The sequence below is a fragment of the Enhydra lutris genome, unplaced genomic scaffold (assembly GCF_002288905.1).
Source record: "Enhydra lutris kenyoni isolate GAN:26980312 unplaced genomic scaffold, ASM228890v2 scaffoldscaffold9, whole genome shotgun sequence".
In the NCBI taxonomy this organism is placed as follows: Eukaryota; Metazoa; Chordata; class Mammalia; order Carnivora; family Mustelidae; genus Enhydra; species Enhydra lutris.
Window position 1 is genome coordinate 79396592 of NW_019154093.1, and position 19812 is coordinate 79416403.

At 44.5% G+C, this 19812-nt stretch overlaps 2 protein-coding genes across 5 annotated transcripts in view; one reads left to right on the forward strand and one right to left on the reverse strand.

The window, feature by feature from the left end:
• The window catches only part of LOC111143103 (solute carrier family 22 member 15), a 79952-nt gene that overhangs the window by 34573 nt on the left and 25567 nt on the right, over positions 1-19812 (forward strand). For all 4 annotated transcript variants that reach the window (XM_022496582.1, XM_022496581.1, XM_022496580.1 and 1 more), the window contains exons 3-6: positions 5950-6082; positions 6714-6878; positions 10072-10201; positions 16614-16829. In XM_022496582.1, the coding sequence (XP_022352290.1) occupies positions 5950-6082; positions 6714-6878; positions 10072-10201; positions 16614-16829 (644 nt within the window). The remainder of the gene's footprint in view (positions 1-5949; positions 6083-6713; positions 6879-10071; positions 10202-16613; positions 16830-19812) is intronic.
• LOC111143104 (heterogeneous nuclear ribonucleoprotein A1-like) lies at positions 14969-15933 on the reverse strand. Its single transcript, XM_022496583.1, has one exon. It carries the CDS (start codon positions 15914-15916, stop codon positions 14969-14971), a length of 948 nt encoding a protein of 315 aa, XP_022352291.1. The 5' UTR covers positions 15917-15933.

Here is a 19812-nt window from a genome sequence, read left to right on the forward strand (position 1 = left end):
AAGAAGATCTATACAGATCTTCTTACCATGATTTAATCTTTTTTGCTGACTCAGGCCATACTTACTGTAGAGTGTGGTGACCAGGGGTCTTGAAGAGGTTCAAGCATGTTTGGAGTAGGGTACTGGGGGAAGTGAGTTGGAAGAGTAGGGGGTGGGAGGACAGCTAGTAGGATGTTCAAAATCGGGATTTTAGAGATGATAACAGCTGTTGAGGATGACCAGGTCTAGGACAGGGGTTCTTAACCTGATTACCTATGAAAATCATCTGGAGAACTTAAAAAATATGCCAATGCCCTGGTGCTACCCCATTGTTCTCAGGTTCCCAGGCTCCTTAAACTTTTAACTTTACCATTCCTAATATGTGGCACTCTTCATCATGGCCCCAGGTAAAGCTCCAGCTTTTATATAGACATTCTAAGTGGTAGGAGAGAAAGGAAGAAGGGGCAAAGGGTAAACCAGCTGTCTCTTAAGACGAAGTCTTAAGACAAAGCACCTGCCACATGGTGCTTCTGTTAGCATTCATTGTGCAGAACTTGATAACGTGTCATACCTAATTGTGAGAGAGATTGGGACATTAGTCTTCAATCTGGATAGCCATATGCTGGCAACATATTATTACTGTGGAAGAGAGGAAGAGTAGTTACTTTAAAACAAGCTATCATCTCTGTCAGCTCTAGAAGGGTAGTGGATTATACCATCTAGTAATGTGATCTTCAGGTGATTTGATGATTTTGAAATTTTGGTCGTCTTCTCCCATCCCAGGCTCTCAGGTCCATGGGTGTAGAAGGGAAAGCAGCCTCCAGTTGAGAGGGATCTGGTTCACTGAATGATTTCTGTAGGGGATCACCAAGTTTCAGTTTAGGGCAAGAATGGGAAGTCCAGGAAAGTTAATGGTGTAGGGGATTTTTCTGATGGTGACATTTCTCTACCCACCATTCCCCTATGTCTGCCCTTTCTCCTTAAATAGCACATATTCCATTATAATAATCACTCCTTTGCAAATCCCCACAAAGCCCTGGTGCGTCTCTCTCTCTGTAGTACTTCTCGGAAGTCTCCAGCTCCATGTAAGCTTAACTCCCAACAACCTCTTAAAATTAGTAGCCACAGAGCTTAAATGTCTATTCACCATGGCTTGGCAGTCCCACTGCGTTTCCCTTGAATGGGTCATGTCCCACTCCTGGGAGGAGTTAGTCCTATTCTTGCCGAAACCTGAAATCCCCCCCTCCACTTCTGCTCTCCTTCAGCCAGTGACCTCACTTGATAATTTCAATGAAAAAGAAATTAAGCAACCAGGTGGGAGTTTCTTCGCTCCCTGCTTCTGAGCCCGCCTTCTGCTTTCCTCTCTTGCTCGCTTTACTTGGCAGTGACATCTCCCAGCTTCTGTGAAAGGCTAAGCTCTCTATGCTGTACCCTCAAACCTATCCCTTCTTGCTTTTCCAGATACTTTTCTCTTGCAAGAATATCTTCTGTACTGGCTTGTTCTCATCAACATGCACACATGTTTAAAAAAAGCCAATCAGGGGCTCCTGGGTGGCTCAGTGGGTTAAAAGCTTCCTCCTTCAGCTCAGGTCATGATCCCAGGGTCCTGGGATCGAGCCCCTCATCGGGCTCGCTGCTCAGCAGGGAGCATGCTTCCCTTCCTCTCTCTCTGCCTGCCTCTCTGCCTACTTGTGATCTCTGCCTGTCAAATAAATAAATAAAATCTTTTAAAAAAAATAAAAAAATAAATAAATAAAAATAAAAACAAAAAAAGCCAATCATCTTTGCCCCAGATAACCTGTCCCTACACTGTCCCATTTCTTGGCTCCTCTTCACAGCAAAACTTATGGAAACCATTTTGTAAACGATGGCTGCCAGCAGTTCCCCAATTCCTCCAATTCCTCACCTGTCTGCAATCTGGCTTTCCTTCACACTTCACTGAAATTGCTATTTTTAAGTGTCCATTTGTTTCTAAAAATAACTGCTCATCTCTGTCCTTATCTTACCTGACCTCTAAAGCAGTATTCCACATGCTTGATCACCTCTTTCTCCCTGAATCAGATTTCTCCTTAGAGCGTTTGTGACACCACACTCCTCCGCATTTTCTGGCTATCTCCCTGAGTCCTACTTACGAGTTTTCTATAATGGGTTTTTCCTACTCAGCCTCTGAACATGGAAGCGTCCTGGTCCCCAGTCTTGACCCTCATCCCTCTCTATAGGTACAAACCTCATAACCTCTCCCTGGAGCTCAAGACTCGTGTCCAGATATCTGCTTGGCATCATCTCTTGGCTGTTTCATAGACATCCTAACCTCTGCAAGTCCAAACAAAGCTCTTTCTTTCCCACCACATACGTGATCTCCTCTTGCCACCTTCCTCATCTCAGTAAAGGTCATCCACCAAGTGGCCACAGTTAACTTTGGTGAAACCCTTGATTCTCTGTCCCTCACCATCTGCTGTTCGTCAGCAAGTCCTGCCAGTTCTGCCCTCAAAATCCATCCTAAGTGCTTGTAATTCTCCATCCCCTTTGCTCCCACCCTCATCCAAGCTGCCGTGGTCTCCTGAGCTAGTGCGCTGGCCTCTCTGCTCCCTCTTTTGTCTCTTGTAATGCATTCCCTAAGAGTGGCCATAGTGATCTCTAGAATCTTACATCCAGTAATCCAGGACTTTTCCTTTGCACTGGAGTAACACCTCAGCTCCTCACTGTGGCCCAGGCCCTGTGTGATCTGACCCTGATGCACCTGTCTGGCCTCATGATACTGCCCCCACTGGGGGTGCCCTGGGGGCGCTTCACCTTAGGGTAGGGCACTTATTCTCATGTTCTTTGGACAGCTTTCTGGAGGAGAGGGTCACTCCTTATCATTTAGGATCAAACGTCACCTCCCCAGAGAAGCCTTCCCTGAATACCTTATTTGAAGAGTGCCCTCCCAGTCTCTCCCTCTGTGTTTATTCTCCTGGCACTTACCCTTCCTGAAGGGAGGGACCATGTCTAGCTTCTTCACATCTATATTGCCAGTGCTTAGTGTAGTCCTTAACCTTCAATAGAAACGAATCAATTTATTGAATACCTGAATGAAAAACTGTCTGGAACATTTCTCAGATTCTGGTCACACTGCTTCCGTCCTTTTATTTGTACCATGACTGCCACCGGGAGCCGTAACATCCTGATTACTATTTCTTAAAGCAGTGACACCGCAGTTTATGATTTCTCAGCCATGAGGGGCTGGGAAAAGCAGTTAACTAACCTCGTTAAGAACTGCGTGTGGGGGGCGCCTGGGTGGCTCAGTGGGTTAAGCCTCTGCCTTCAGCTCAGGTCATGATCCCAGGGTCCTGGGATGGAGCCCCGCATGGGGCTCTCTGCTCAGCAGGGAGCCTGCTTCCTCCTCTCTCTCTGCCCGCCTCTCTGCCTGCTTGTGATCTCTGTCTGTCAAATAAATAAATAAAATCTTTAAAAAAAAAAAAGAACTGTGTGTGAAGGCCGCCTGGGTGGCTCAGTTGGTTGGGTGACTGCCTTTGACTCAGGTCATGATCCCGGAGTTCTGGGCTCGAGTCCCTCATTGGGCTTCCTGTTCAGGGGAGAGTCTGCTACTCCCTCAGACCTTCCCCCTCTCGTGCTCCCTCTCTCTCTCTCATTCTCTCTCTCAAATAAATAAATAAAATCTGAAAAAAAAAAAAAAAACCTGTGTGTGAAGAATGGGGGAATTTAGAAGTCGAGTCCAGCATTAGTGAGGGGGCATTATCCTCATTTATTTTCCAGTGAATATTATTGTCCTAGTTTCATGAATTTTGTTATTGGTACTGCCTCCGAAAGATGTCCGGAAGCTTGTCTGGTCAGGATCTTCATCATCACGGTCTGACCGGAAATAAAAGAGAAGTCAGATGTGCTCTGAGTCTTAATGACTGCTTGTTGGAGCCTGGGAAGGGAGGTCCGAGAGGTGAAGGGACAGCCAAGGCGGGCACCTTTTTGCATGTTAGGACTCTCTCTGAGCCTGTCTTTACGGACTCCAGGAGAGGGGGATGTGAAGGGGGATTGGTTTTATTTATTGTGGTAAAATATACATAACATAAAACGTAATATTTTAGCTATTTTAAAGGTACAGCGGCATTCAATATATTCATGTCATGCAACCATCACTGCTGTCCATCTCTAGAACTTTCCAAACTGAAAATCTGTACCCATGAAACAGTTAACTCCACATTCCCCCAGCCCCTGGGACCCTTTATTTGACTTTCAGTCTCTGGATTTGACAATTCCTGTTGAAGGAACCGCCTTCCTCCTGTGCCTCCTTCACTGTCAGCTGTCTCACTGCTGACCCTTCCCTCCGCCAGACGTGTGAGGTAGGGTTTGTGGGGGCAGGTGTGGCCGGTTCCCATGTCACACAGCTGTGACACACCAGCTGGGTATCCTAGAGTTTGACTCCATTCTGACACCTTCTACCTGGAGGTAGCATTAGATCCCACCGATTTCTGGGCTCAGTCCCACGAAGCTGACCCTGTGCGTGCCTTCAGGTGACAGTTTCAAGTCCACATTGTTTCCTGTACTTCTGAGCGACCAGAGATCAGAGGTTCCTACAGTCTCCTCCTCGGGATAGATTAATTTGCCAGAGCAGCTCACAGAATTCAGGAAAACCTCGTACTACATCACTGGTTTATCATGAAGGATAACTCAGGAACGGCCAGATGGAAGAGACGCCCAAGACAAGGCATGTGGGAAGGGGAGCAGGCTTCCAGTCCCTTCCTGGGCCCCACTCTACCAGCACCTCCACTATGTTCACCAATTGGGAAGCTTCTCAAACCCCTATCCCTTTGTGGTTTTAGGGAGGCTTCATTACATAGGCATCATTGATTAAATAATTAAATAATTAGCCATTGACAATTAGTTCAACTTCCGGTCCCTCTTCCCCTCCCCCAAGGGCGGGGCAGGGATCCTCCCTCCCGCATGGGTCTGAATGTTCCAACCCTAGTCTAATCATGAAGTTGGTTCCCTGGCAACTAGCCCCCATCTAAGGGGCTTTCCAAAAGTCACCTCATTAAATAAACTCAAGTGTGGTTGAAAGAGGCTTGTTATAAATAACAAAGGACACCCATTTCTCCTTTAATACTCTGAAGTTATTTCAGGAACCGGGATCAAAACTTAAATATCATAACCAAAGATGCCCATGACTCTTCTGTAGGAAATTACAGGGGTTTCAGGAACATCAAATACAGATTTCTTACTATAAATCACAATATCCCATCATAAGCAGAATCATACCATATTTGTCTTTTTTTGTCTGCTTATTTCTCTTAGCATAAGGTTAAGGTTCATCATGACCTCGCTTGCCAAAAATCTCATTCCTTTTCAAGGCTGCATAATATTCTAGTGTGTGTATCTACCACATTTTCGTTCACCTTCATTTGACATCTGTGAGTAGTGCTGCCGTGAACGCTAGGGTGCAAATATCTGTTTGAATCTCTGCTTTCACTTCTTTTATGCATATACCCAGAAGTGGAATTACTGGATCATATGGTAATTCTATGATCAATTTTTTAAGAAAAATGCTAAAGGGGCTTAAAACCCGTTAACTTATTGGTGAAAAGGACTATTCATTGATTGCCTCATATATGTCCTATAGTATATTAGGGCAGCAGAGAAATGGGAATGGATGGGTCACAGCTCCTTCTCTCAAGATCTATAAGGAGGGATGTGCCTAAATAAAAGTAGCTATCATATACCATATTTAGTGCTGTATTAAGATGTGTATTATGGGAGCATTTTATAATAATAATGATTTCTAGTGTTTCTGAAGACAAAACCTCCTTGGATATTGTCCAGGATAGATGTTCTACCACACTGTGGTTAGTAGTGGGGGATGCGGTAGAGAGTTTCCAGTATACAAGTTTTGGTTGTGCATTTGTATTTTTTTAATAGCTAACAGTCCATCCACCTTTTCTGTGATCTAAATGTCTTTTCTGTTTTCTCTTCCTTTAGTGGTTTTTAATTGCCAACAGATCTTACAAAGTCAGTGCAGCGAGCTCTTTCTTCTTCAGTGGTGTGTTTGTGGGAGTCATCTCCTTTGGTCAGCTTTCAGATCGCTTTGGAAGGAAAAAGGTCTATCTCACAGGTAATCAGTTAAGAGTGTTCACGCACTGAATAGGAGGACTTACTTCCTTAGCGTTCTCCGGAAATTGCCATGTGGATACAGAACTGATTTTTAATACACTAGCAAGAGGCCGCACTGCAGCCAGAATTGATTCTGGCCAAGCGCTTTCAAGGCACCAGCAGCATACCTGGGGAAGGCCACGTATTTGTGTCTAAGCTTTTCAGAGATGATGGTTCTTTTGGCAATTCTGGAATTCTAACTTATGCCACATTTCTAAAGAGAACAGAGACTGAGCCAGTGTACGAGATCTGTTTCCTTGTATCTTATCTGTTGGTTCATTTCAAATATGCTCTATAAGAACCAGCATAGTTCTTTTGACAAGCTGAGCATGAGCTGGGATTTTTCCATTTCCCACACTGTTGTGAATAATTGAAAACTGTGCATGACTGACAGATTATCAACTTGTAACAAAGATAAACCTTAGTTTTTCTTTATAGTTTTTAAGAGAAAATGTTTTTTTAAAAAAGCATAGCTTAGAAAAATTTAAGTTTACAGAGATTTATCTTTACAGGTGTAAAGTCAGTATAATTTATTACTTTGATCAAATACTGTTTTATGTCCGGGTTATTGACTGTTGTTCCTCTAATTCTAGGTTTTGCTCTTGACATCTTATTTGCTATTGCAAATGGGTTTTCCCCTTCGTATGCCATCTTTGCAATAACTCGCTTCCTGGTGGGCGTGATGAACGGAGGAATGTCGCTGGTGGCTTTCGTCCTGCTGAACGAATGTGTGGGCACCGCCTACTGGGCACTCGCAGGTACTGCTTCACTCCGTGCACATGACAGAGATGGTGAGCTTCCCGGTGAAACCTCCAAGGGAGCCAGTTGAACCCCAGAGGCTAAAATGCACTTGGACTTGAGGTGCTCCGTCTCACCATTAGATTTGCTTTCCAAAGTTTGTTCTCTATGACCTTGAACAAGTCATTTTATTCATATCCCTCTGTAGACAGTCTCCCCTGAGTCCTGCTTCATAGATGGTGAGCTTGCCTCCAGATTGTTCCAAGAGTGTCATTTTCTTCAGAAGGATATTAACTGTTTACACCTTAAACTGAAAAGTGGCACAGACATAAAAAAGCCTAGACGTTCCTTTCCCAGTGCCTTCTTACTGTATTTTATTAAATATTTATCTCCTGGGCAGGGGAGGGACAAGTTGGGAGGACCAGTTGATATAGGGCCAGTGCTAGGCCAAATAAGAAACTCATTTTTATTTGAAATGCAGTAAGAAGCCAGCAGGTGAATTAAATAGTGGAGCTATAGGATCAGATAGGATACAGATGGACAGCTGTGGCAAAGGTGTGGAGAATAGACCATCGGAGGAGGAAAAATTGAATTGTCATAGAGGAGGTGGTTGTGGTTGGCCTGTGAAACACAATGGGGGCTTGCTCAGACACAGTGCGGGGAGAGGAGCAGAGAAGAGGGCCATGTGAGCTGGATTTTGGTGGGGCAGCGACTTGCTGAAGGGTCAGAGTGGGGAGAGAAAGAGGAATCAGCTGGACCTCATGGCTTTGCTTGCAACTGGGTGGATTGCTAGTACAATTTACAAAAATGAAGTCTAAGCTACCGAAATTTAGTTTTTACTAGTGTGAACGAAGCAAACATAGCAGACTTGAAAATGAAAGTGATCTAAAAGAAACAGGAAATCTGAAAAATAGGATCAATATCTAATAGCCTGTAAACAGAAGACCACCAGTGACACTCCAGAATTATAACATGCAAAAAGTGGTGATTTGAAATGTTCACTTAATTAATTTTTTGACTAAATAACCTAGAGCCTTCCCACATCTGCATCTCCACACCACCTCTGTTGTCATTTCTAGGCAAACATGTGCAGCTTCTTGTTGGACATGAGATCTGAATGTCGCTTGGACCCTCAAATAAAAAGTATTGCTTTCTTTCTCCTAAAACCTTCACCTTCCGGGACCTTTGTCTGTGGTAATGTCTTCACGGCATTTACGGTCATTAAAGGAGACGCCTTCTGCTCCTGTCCTCTTGTCTACCATACCCAGTCGATACCAACTCATACTGATTATAGGGGACAGAGCCTCAACTCTGATGAGCCTCTCTATATAAAGGGAAATTATGTGGTTAATATAACCAAACCCCTGAAGGTCCAGGCCTCAAAGATGCCCAGAACCAGGAAGTCCGATGCTTCTTGTCTCTGCTCCCGAGTCCTCCCTGAGAAACTTTCTCTGTGCAGTCAGGGATGGGCCCCTGTAGCCCTCAGCCCTTACTACCAAGTGTAGTATTTAAAATCTGGGCTCAGAGCTCGGACTAGCCCAGCCGAGGCCCTGCAGTGAGTGGAACTGTGATGGGCAGCCCCGTCTTGAACCACAGGGATAAAGGAAGGGGAGGTCCACTCTCTAGAAGAGGGAAAAGATATTCTTGGAATTAGATAGGGTGCTAGGTAGACAGTATCTTATAGTAGGTACTCACCCTGGGAGGCTTCCCAGTGGCTTTTTGGAGGGAGGGTAATAGATGGGTATAGATAGCTATACCCATATCACAGTAGGACAGTATAGCTAGTATTTGTATATTTGTATAGCAGGCATTATTTCATCCTAAACTAACAACTACCCTCGAGAAAACTGAGGCTCAGAGACATTTAGTGATTTGCCTGAGGTCACACAGCAGCAGGTGGCAGAACTAGGGTCTGAACTCAGTCCCTCTGGAACAGTCCCATTCTGTGGGCTGTCTTCTTTTTGACTGCGTTGTTGTCAGTGGATACCAAGTGCTCGGAGCTGTTCTGAGCAATGGCAGAAACTGTTATTCTTGGAAGCCAGGTGCTGTCTGATGCCCTGTAATGAAGCTGTAATAGCTATTGATTATCTTAAATTTCCAGGGAAATCACAGTATCCCCACTTCCTTCCTTATCGGACCACATGTTTGGATTTGGTGTGCTGAACATGCTGCCACTTCACTCTCCCCTCTGCTCCCCCCTTCCCCTCACTAGGGCACAGAGTAGACATGTCATTATGGCTAGAGAATTGATCATCCCTGGGCAAGACAAGAACACGTTTCTTTTATAGAATTCTTGTAGAAAGTTCTTGTAGCAAGATCAACAAGGTCCTGTTGCTGTATGTTCCCCACAGAAGCCTGCCTTTCCACAGGAGGATGGAGAAGGAGGACGAGGACAGCTCGCAGGCTTGCCCCACCCTGCGCACAGCTCCGTGTCCTAGACAGCACCCCTGACCTCGCTGTGCTGTTTCCTCTTTGTGTATGGCTCTAATGGCACCTGTTTGTAGGACGACATATGTCAAAAGTGGAATGCACGATAAATGGTAGCGGGTACTGCTGCACACCGTGGTAGTAGCAGTTATAGAAAGTGAGTCAGAGGTATAAATTCACACATATATCGGGCAAGCCAGGGGGACTTAATCCCATCTCAGCATTTATTAAAAAAAAAAAAAAAAAAAGAATTTTTCACAATCCCATGGGTGATTTTTTTTTTCCTCTAAGCCTGCTGGCAAAAATCCATGCTTTGTGGAGACAGACAAGAATCAGAGAGCTATAAAATGTCATGTATCTGGTGCTGATACACCCAATGGGGAAGGGCAGGAGGGAGAGCTGAGGAGGAGCTTGTGATTTAAGAGGAGGATTTGATAAGATGAAGTCCCAGCATTTCTATAATCTCATGACCTAAAAACGGTCCGGCCAGCCAGCAAAGCATCTCTCCGAGCTTCAGCGCATGCGCGGTGAACAGCCTTTCGTGCGGAAAGCACTTGGGCAAACCCTTAAAATTCATCTTGTGTGGTTTGTGTTTTTCACCTGTCCTTCCTCCTTTTCCCCTCACTCACTGGCCTCTCTGCCACTTTTCTCATCTGACAGTCGCTATGTGTGTAGGTTCTTTTCTGCTGACGCCCTTCCAGGAAGGCATTGCCTCTGTGCCTCGGGTCGGGAAGGGTGGTGTGGAAGGTGCTTTCCCCAGTAACAGGCGTCTTTTCCCGGACTTAGGGTCGATCGGTGGCCTCTTCTTCGCGGTCGGCATTGCCCAGTATGCCCTGTTGGGGTACTTCATCCGCTCCTGGAGGACCCTCGCCATTCTGGTGAACCTGCAGGGAACGGTGGTCTTCCTTCTGTCTTTGTGAGTAGTTTTTCCTCTTAGAGGTTTAATTTAAGACACGGAAGGAATGTCTTAAGAGGACGTGGGTCAGTGAGCGGCGTTATTCCCTTTCCGGAGTTTGCCTGAACTGACCTTGGTGAAGAGCTGTCCCACAAGCGCCCCAGTGCCAGACAGCTGCTGGGAAGAGGTGCTTGATTAAATCAGGGCTCAGGTGTCCCTTGTGTCAAGTAACCTCTCCATAGCCTGCATTTTAACCTTCAAGTTATTGACTTGGTAAGCCTAAGGCCTCGAGCCTGAAGATCTTCAGGCTGGATCAGGTCAAGGGCTAGGCATCTGGCTCAGCTGTGATGCTGTGGATATCACAGTCCATTCGTGGCCCGTGTGTAGCTGTAACTGTCCATCCTTCAGGTGACTCTTACTTCGGGGCCTCTACTGTGGACACAGGAAGACTCTCAGATATGGGAGAAATCCTTTGGGTGGACGGGCTTAAAGCAGTAAAAGGGTGATTCCCTGGTCAGGGCGGGATGCTGCAAACAGCTCAGAGGTTACACTGTGGGGCTCTAAACACTATAAGGCAAGCCACCAACTTGGAACCCTTTACCAGTTCTTTCTTCCCATAGCAAATACTTGATTAATAAGGTTATTAATAGTGTTTGTTATATGATATGTATTACATAATATATAATAGAATGGTATTATTTATTAATATTCTTCCCTAAATAGCCTCAGGCTATTTAACAAATATAAAACAAATACTTAAGAGACATTTACAGAGTTCTTCATAAAGTAACATTAAATACTGATCATCTTGTTGGGGCCTAGAAGCCCAGTTTCAGTCATAAATACTATACTACATTCTGATCTTTAGTCACAAAGAAGTAATACTATTCCATTTCTTATTTCATCATTTTAATGATGTTTTTAAGAAGTTTGACGTTTTAGGGGCGCCTGGGTGGCTCAGTGGGTTAAAGCCCCCACATCAGGCTCTCTGCCCAGCAGGGAGCCTGCTTCCTTTCCTCTCTCTCTGCCTGTCTCTCTGCCTACTTGTGATCTCTGTCTGTCAAATAAATAAGTAAAATCTTAAAAAAAAAAAAAAAAAAAAAAAGAAGTTTGACGTTTTAGGGGCACCTGGGTGGCTCAGTCAGTTAAGCATCTGCCTTCAGCTCAGGTCATGGTCTCAGGGTCCTGGGATCAAGTTCCTCATCAGGCTCCCTGCTCCCCGCTTGTGTGCTCTCTCTCTCTTTTTGTCTCTAATAAATAAAATATTTAAAAGAAAAAGAAGTTTGAATTTTTAGTTTTATTTCACCAGAAGTTTTAATGTGCTTATGAAGGGCTTTCTCCTGAGGTATCAGACCTCTAATTTTAATCATTAAAATCTTAGGAATAAATAAAATCTTCAGAAGCTGGTACCAGCTTCTGTGCCATAAAGTGAGGGATATCTGTGGTAGAATTTTCCTTCAGATGCATCTTTAATGTAGTCGTTCTTTATTCAAGTTCTACTAATTGAGATTTGGTAGATTGAGGATTGAACTGAAATTTTGTTTTTGTATTCTCTTTGAAATAAGAGAATTAAGTGCAAAAATGAGTATAACCAGGCAGGGGTACCTGACTGGCTCAGTTGGAAGAGCATGAGACTCTTGATCTTGGGGTTGTGAGTTCGAGCCCCACGCTGGTTATAGAAATTACTTAAATAAATAAACTTTAAAGAATAAGTATAATAGAAATAGTTTACCTGTACTTAAAAAGCAAAATGTATTAAATGCATTTAGTTATATGAATTGGAATGAGATAATTCTACCATAAAGGGAAACTGACAACATTTTATTAGTTTGTGTATTACAAATTTTTGGAATAAATGGGTGCCTAGTATCATCCTTGAATTAATAAGCTGTCATGTAAATATGGGTTAACAAATGAATTTTCTTTTTAAGTAGCTCATAAGTCTCCTTTAGAGCGACTCTGATGGATGGCATGAGCTGTTCTGCCTGTCTTGTCTTTTTTTTTTTTTTAAATATTTTATTTATTTATTTGACAGAGAGAGAGATCACAAGAAGGCAGAGAGGCAGGCAGAGAGAGAGGAGGAAGCAAGCTCCCTGCTGAGCAGAGAGCCTGACTCGGGCCTCGATCCCAGGACCCTGAGACCATAACCCAACCCGAAGGCAGAGGCTTAACCCACTGAGCCACCCAGGCACCCCTGCCTGTTTTTCTGAAATTGGTCTGAGTTTGTTATGGCCCCAGTGCTGGGGGGGACATCCACACCCTGGGAAATGAATTCGGGTCAGGAAAAAATGGGAAATAGAGAAAAAAGAACATGTGAACCTGAAATATATATATTTATTCCATTAGGCCTTCCAGTGGTCAGCCTGCAGTTTATCTCCTCTGATAGTATATTAGCCCATTTCCCATATCCTGTGTCCTGCGCACAGCGAGCTGCTTACGGTTTCTGGCATCAGCTTGTCCTGTCCTCCTTGCCTGCCTTGCCCTTCTCACTGCTGCCCCTGCCCTTCCCATTTAACTCCTGGCCTTCCGGGTTTGCTCAAATGCCACCCCCTCCAAACTTCTCCCCATCGCCCCTCCAGCTGCCCGTCATTTGTTTTGGCTTCTGAATTCTCCAGCACTTACCCCACGCTCTTTGAGGGCTCTCTTTCCACCTCATGCTGGAGCCCGGCTCCCTCTGCACTAGGAGCTCCCTCCCTGGAGGCTGCTCAGCTCCGTCAACATGTCCCCCAGCACTGATGCCCAGGGCCTTCCGCACGATGATCCTTCAGGTCCACTGGACAGGTGTGGGCACAAAAACAGCTGCAGTTAGCCTTCAGAAATAGCTGTCAGTAACATAAGAAAAACTCATTATTTTAGGGTCCTACCTTGTTTTTTTTTTTTATTTTACTAGAAACATTAGTGCGTAGTTTAAAAAATCCTCATTTTCACAATACGTGGATTTATACAGTTTTACTCTACAAATCAGAGCTCCATAATTTACAAAAATTTTCCACCTTCTGAGAAATTCACAGGACATGTTTTGAGTAGAGACAACATTGTTAAATTAGCTGTGTAGCTTCCGGAGATGGCCCTAGCACCATGCAGTGGTCAGCATGTTCAAAGACTGCTCTTTCTTTTAAAAGCACGTCTTGCTGTTTGATATGCAGAATCGGCACGCGTTGGAATTTATACTCCCAAGTCCATCCGTGGGCAGCTGGGTGAGCCTTTGTGTAAGGGAGCTTCCTGGCTTCTCCAAGTGTGGGGATGTGTCAGGTCCTCTGTTCGTGTGCAAGACAGACCCTTTCCATGCAGAAATGGTTTAGTAACTCAAATTCCCAAAGTGTGACTATCTCTCAAGTACAAAAGTGATTTATAAACATTTAACGGTGATGTAAACATTTATGTAACAGCAGTTTACAAACATTTTAACAGTGATTAATGCTTATCAACAATTCTGAAAGCAGGGAAGTTGGAGGGAAAGGGGGCAGTGAGCTAAATGACCCGAAGATTGTGACTGTTAGTATTTTGGCGGTTCCCTTGTCTCCTTTCTCTCACCTCCCCATTCCCCTTGGTTTTAATATTTATTACGACAGACTTCTGGTGTCCCACTTCCTTTTCCCTCCCAGGGCTACTCTCCGTGCTCATCACAGTAGGCTTCTTTTATGTTCTTTGTATTCGCACTTAGAGTCCATCACGTGGTTTACATGGTGGCTGTTCAGCTGCCTGGTGAATAGGGCCAGTGGTTCCACTAGTTGATCGGCAGACCTGACTTCCAGCTGAACACTATTTTGCTTGATTGTCTGCTTGTGTATTAGAAACAATAATCGAATGGTAATGAAGCCGTAAATCAAGGGATTTTTTTAGGCTGTCGTAGAAGGTCTGTGGCCCTGCTTTTGTTGACGACCAGATGTGCACGAATGTTCTCTCCCCAGCAGCAAAGCTCTGGGAGGATTCCTGCCTTCTTGTTTCCTCTGAGCACCCACTGCATTGCTGGATACAGAATGAAAGTGCTCAGTAAGTGGTTCTTGATGGACTGGCTGTCCACGAAGTTCCAAATTCCATGGTATTTGTTGCCACGTCACTGTGCCTATGGGAAGGCATGGAGAATTCTAGAAGGCATCTTCAGTGGCCAGTGGTACTCATAGATAGAAGCTTCATGTTAAGCAAATAATGTCACATTAGATCAAAAGGTACTCGAAGCTATATTTAGTAAACAAGGTGTCACTGTTCCTGTCCCCATTTGTCTTTGACAAGTCCTCTAGCCATGTACAGAGAAGTGTGCAGAGGAAAAGGGCATATCAGAGAGCCAAGTCTTAAAACTACTGGAAAATATTAGTGGCAATATAACTGTTCAGTACTTCGTAGTTGTAGCAGAAAATGATTATTTGGTACCTGGAAGTTAACCAGAAGATGACTTTAATTCTTTAAGGCCTTAGGGACAGGAAATACCCTGAGGACATTTTTTTTTTTTTTAAAGACCCATTTATTCAGCGTCATGATCAGACTATTACATTTAGCAATCAACAGCATGGGTGCAAAAAAAAAATCTACATTAAAACCCTTTGTTGGAATGCTTTACACTTTCCACAGAACAGAAACTAAAATAACCTGTTATACAATTAGTCACAAATACAGTCCTCGATTTTTTTTGCCCATACACATGAGTATAGTCTAAAACATGTCTTCTTTGTAGCAGCTAGTCCCTGCCACCACTGTGCTTGGCTGAGTTCACAAATCTGTTGTAACCTGTAGCTTCCCTGTCACTTCTCTGGCTCTCCTCTCCTGCTAAGCTTTGTTTCCTGGCAGTAATTAAAACCTTCTGCTGCTGCTGCTGGAACCACCATAGCCACCTTGGTTTCGTGGTTTGGCGAAGTATTGGCCTCCACCACCATAAGGGCCAGAGCTTCTGCCTCCAAAATTGCCTCCTTTCATGGGTCCAAAATTTGAGGATTGATTGTTGTAATTGCCAGAATCATTATAGCTTCCGCCACCTCCAAAGTTGCTTCCATCATTACCAAATCCGTTATAGCCATCCCCACTGCCACCATATCCACCACCACCTCGACTGCCACCAAAGCCACCTCGACCACTGAAGTTTCCTCCGTAACCAAAGTTGTCATTCCCACCAAAACCACCTCCACGACCACCACCAAAGTTTCCAGAACCACTTCGACCTCTTTGGCTGGATGAAGCACTAGCCATCTCTTGCTTAGAGAGCGCTTTCCTTACTTCACAGTTGTGGCCATTCACAGTATGGTATTTTTGAATGACAATCTTGTCTACAGAATCATGGTCATCAAATGTTACAAAAGCAAAACCCCTCTTTTTGCCACTGCCTCGGTCAGTCATGATCTCAATCACTTCGATTTTCCCATACTGTTTGAAATAATCTCTTAGATGATGTTCTTCAGTGTCTTCTTTAATGCCACCAACAAAAATCTTTTTCACAGTTAAGTGGGCACCAGGTCTTTGAGAATCTTCTCTTGAGACAGCCCTCTTTGGTTCCACAACTCTTCCATCTACCTTGTGTGGCCTTGCATTCATGGCTGCATCCACCTCCTCCACAGTGGCATATGTGACAAACCCAAAGCCTCTGGAGCGCTTGGTGTTTGGGTCTCTCATTACCACACAGTCCGTAAGTGTTTCCCATTGCTCAGAATGGCTCCTCAGACTCTCATCGGTTGTTTCAAAGCTCAGACCTCCGATGAAGAGCTTCCGCAGCTGTTCAGGCTCTTTGGGAGACTCTGACTTAGACATGATGGCAGTGGGAGGGGAGACTTTAACGATGCTTACTTGACGGCATCCATGGGCAGAAAAGCACCCTGAGGACATATTAAAGTGAGATGTCAACCGATTCGAGCATTCTGAAGCAGGAAATGCTTGAAAGTAGTTGAGATGTGATGAACCCTGTTTGATTTTATTAGAGTCTTAAAATAATCTCTGCTTTCTTAATAACATATTGCTACGTTAAAATCATGTTTTAAAAATAATTTTTTCTGACGAGACAATAAAAATTATCTTCTTTATGAGGCTTTGTCAGAACTTAAACACCTGCCATCTCTGTAGTAGTATTCTTACACTTGGCTAGGGTTAAGAACCCTCTCTCTGACCCGTGCTTTATGAAAAATTTGTGTCACTCAGTATTCGAGCCTTAACTTGCCATTCATCTATTTAAATTTGTTTAAAAGGAAATGCATACTGCTTACTTTATTTATTTGTTTTTTGTTTTGTTTTTTACTGTTTTCGAAGTATGTTCTTGGTTTCCTTTCATAAAGCCGCTGCCTTTTAGCCCCGGCATGCTGTTGAAAGTGGCCCCTCTGTCTTTCACCTGTCACTGGGAGAGGTAGTTTTAACCCTCACAAGGAATCCGGTTGTGGTGAGGGAGTCCGCATACTCCTAGGCGAATTGTCTCCTTCCTGTATGAATATACAGCTTTTACTGACGTCTCTTTCAGATTCATTCCTGAATCACCTCGTTGGTTATACTCCCAGGGTCGACTGAGTGAGGCTGAAGCAGCTCTGTACCTCATTGCCAGGAGGAACCGCAAGCTCAAGTGTACGTTCTCACTAACCTACCCGGCCAGCAGGAGCCACAGAGAGACCGGAAGCTTCCTGGATCTGTTCCGTTACCGCATCCTCTTGGGGCACACGCTGACCCTGATGTTCATCTGGTAATTATTCCCGAGGGGTATTGTCCCAGTCTTCAACTCAGGTTGCTAAAGAGCTGTTGATGATGTGTTCCTTCTCCAGGCTCACAGAAAATTTTACCTGATTTGTCAGCTTGAAGTGGTTTTCTCAAGAACAGGTCCTCTGCCTCTTGACGCCCGTGTCGTGCTCCGCTCCACTTTCATGGTACCCTCTCAGTCGAGGAGGGACCCATGGTTTACAGATGGCAGGTTTACTGAACTTGAGTAAATAGATAGCAGAAACACATCTTTGCTCCTGAGCTCTTTCATGTAAATATTTAAGTACCCACACAACCAGCCTCCCTGTCCCCCTGCCAAAAAGAGGAAAGCAAAGCATATTAGAAGAATTTCTAAATAGGAATTTACAGTACCTAACTTTGGTTTTAGCATCAAGCTGGTGGGCTAGCACGCTCCAGTTGTCATGCCCCGTCCTGTACTCTGTGTGGCATTTTCACTCGCTCGCTCACTCCCCGGGGGGTGGGCAGTATTGTTGCTTGTACAAATGGAGTCCTGGGAGTGTGAAATGATGGACTGCAAGCCACCTGTGCAAATCAGGGCGTGAACAGATAGTCTCTGAATCTGATTTTCTCGCTTAGCTTATTCCTATCCTCCTCTCAACATGCTCTCATCATTCGCGTGAATCGCACCAAATGGTTCAAGATGACTCTGCTTAAAGAATGAAGTGGAAAGGGAAGAAAGTGGATGGGCGATTCATACAGGGCATGACGTGCCCGTGTGTGGTCGTACTGTGTAGGCGCTCTGCGTTTTACTGCACTTCTCAGATACTCTGTGTTTCATGGTTGAAGGTTTGTGGCAACCCTGCTTCGAGCAAGTCTGCTGGCACCATTTTCCAACAGTATTTGCTCCCTTCGTGACTCTGTTTCACATTTTGTTAATCCTCGCAATATTCCAAACTTTTTCATTAGTATTCTGTTTGTCATGGTGATCTGTGATCAGTAATCCTAGGGGTTACTATTATGATTGTTCGGGGATACCACGAAGCACATCTGTATATGACAGTGAACTTAATAAATGTTGTGTGGGTTCTGACTGTTCCACTGACTGGCCATTTCCCTAGCTCTGTCCCTCTTTGGGGCCTCTCCATTCCTGGAGACACAACAATATCAGAATTAGGCCAGTTAAATTAGGCCTACCATGGTCTTTCTGTGTTCAAGTGAGAAGAACAGTCACATGTCTCTCACTGCAAATCAAAAACTAGAAATGGCCCAGCTTATCAAGGAAGACATGTTAAAAGCCAAAGATAGGCCAAAAGCTAGGCTTCTTGCACCAAACAATTGGCCAAGTTACGCATCAAAGAAAAGTTCTTAAAGGAAATGAAAAGCACTACTCTAGTGAACACATGGGTGATTAAAAACTAAACAGCCTTATTGCTGATGTATTAGGAGACAGTTCTCGTGGTCTGGTTAAAACATCAAACCAGCCACAACATTCCCCTAAGCCAGAGTCTGATCCAGAGCCAGGCCCTAACTCTCTTCAATTCCGTGAAGGCTGAGGTGGGGAGGGAGGCTGCAGAAGGAGAGTCTGAAGTTCACAGAGTTTGGTCTGCGAACTTTAAGGAAATAAGCCGTATCTGTAACAGAGAAGCGCAAGGTGAAGCAGCAAGTGCTGATGTGGCAGCTGCAGCGGGTTCTCCAGAAGATCCAGCTCAGAGAACCCATGAAGCTGGTTCCACTGAACAACAGCTTTCCGTGTCGGTGAAACAGCCTTCTTTTGGAAGAAGATGCCATGTAGGACTTCTATAGTCAGAGAAGAGAAGTCAGTACATGGACAGTCCAACACTCTCGACAGGGGCTGATGCCGCTGGTGACTTAAAGTGGAAGCCAGAGCTCACCGACCGTGAGCATGCTAAGGCCTGTGCTCTCTACGGAGAACAACAAAGCCTGGATGGCAGCACATCTGTTTACAAATATTTGAAGCCCACTATTGAGATCGACTGCTCAGAAAAAAAAAGATTCCTTTCAAAATATTACTGCTCACTGATAATACACGTGGGTGCCCAGGAGCCCTGAGGGAGATGGCCAATGAGATGAATACGGTTTTCATGCCCCCCCAACGCGTCTGTTCTGCAGCCTGTGGATGAAGGCGTCATTTCAACTTTCTAATCTTATGATTTAAGACATACACTTTGTAAGGGTTTGGGTGCCAGAGATAGTGATTCCTTCGATGGACCTGGTCAGAGTTCATTGTAAACCTTCTGGAAAAGATTCATCATTCTAGATGCCATTGAGAACATTCATGTTTCATAGGAAGAGGTCAGAATATCCACATTAACAGGAGTTTGGAAGAAGTTGATTCCAGCTCTCGTGGCTGACTTGGAGGGGTTCGAGACTTCAGTGGAGGAAGTAACTGAAGATGTGATGGAAACAGCAAAAGAACGAGAATGACCAGTGGACCCTGAAGACGGGACTGAACTGCTGTGATCTCATGATCGAACTTGCACGGATGAAGAGTCACCTTCTTACGGATGAGCAAAGAAAGTGGTTTCTGGAGACGGAATCTACTCCTGCTGTGAAGACTGTTGCAATGGCAACATCAGGTTTAGAATATTACTTTGTTGACAAAGCAGCAGCAGGGTTTGAGAGGACTGACTCCAATTCTCAAAGAAGTCCTACCTATCAAACCTCATCACATGCTACAGAGAAATCACTCATGAAAGGAAGAGTCAGTCAACGTGGCAAACTTCAGTCTTGTCTCATTTTAAGGAATTGCCTCAGCCACCGCAACCTTCAGCAACCAGCACCCTGCTTAGCCAGCAGACGTCGGCAGCGAGGCAAGACCGTCCACCAGCAAAAAGATGATGACTCGCTGAAAGCCCACATGATGGTTAGCATTTTTTAGCAATAATATATTTTAAATTAAAGTATCTACATTGTTTTTTTAGCACAATGCTTTTACACACTTAACAGACTACAATATAGTATATGCATAACTTCCCTATGCACTGGGA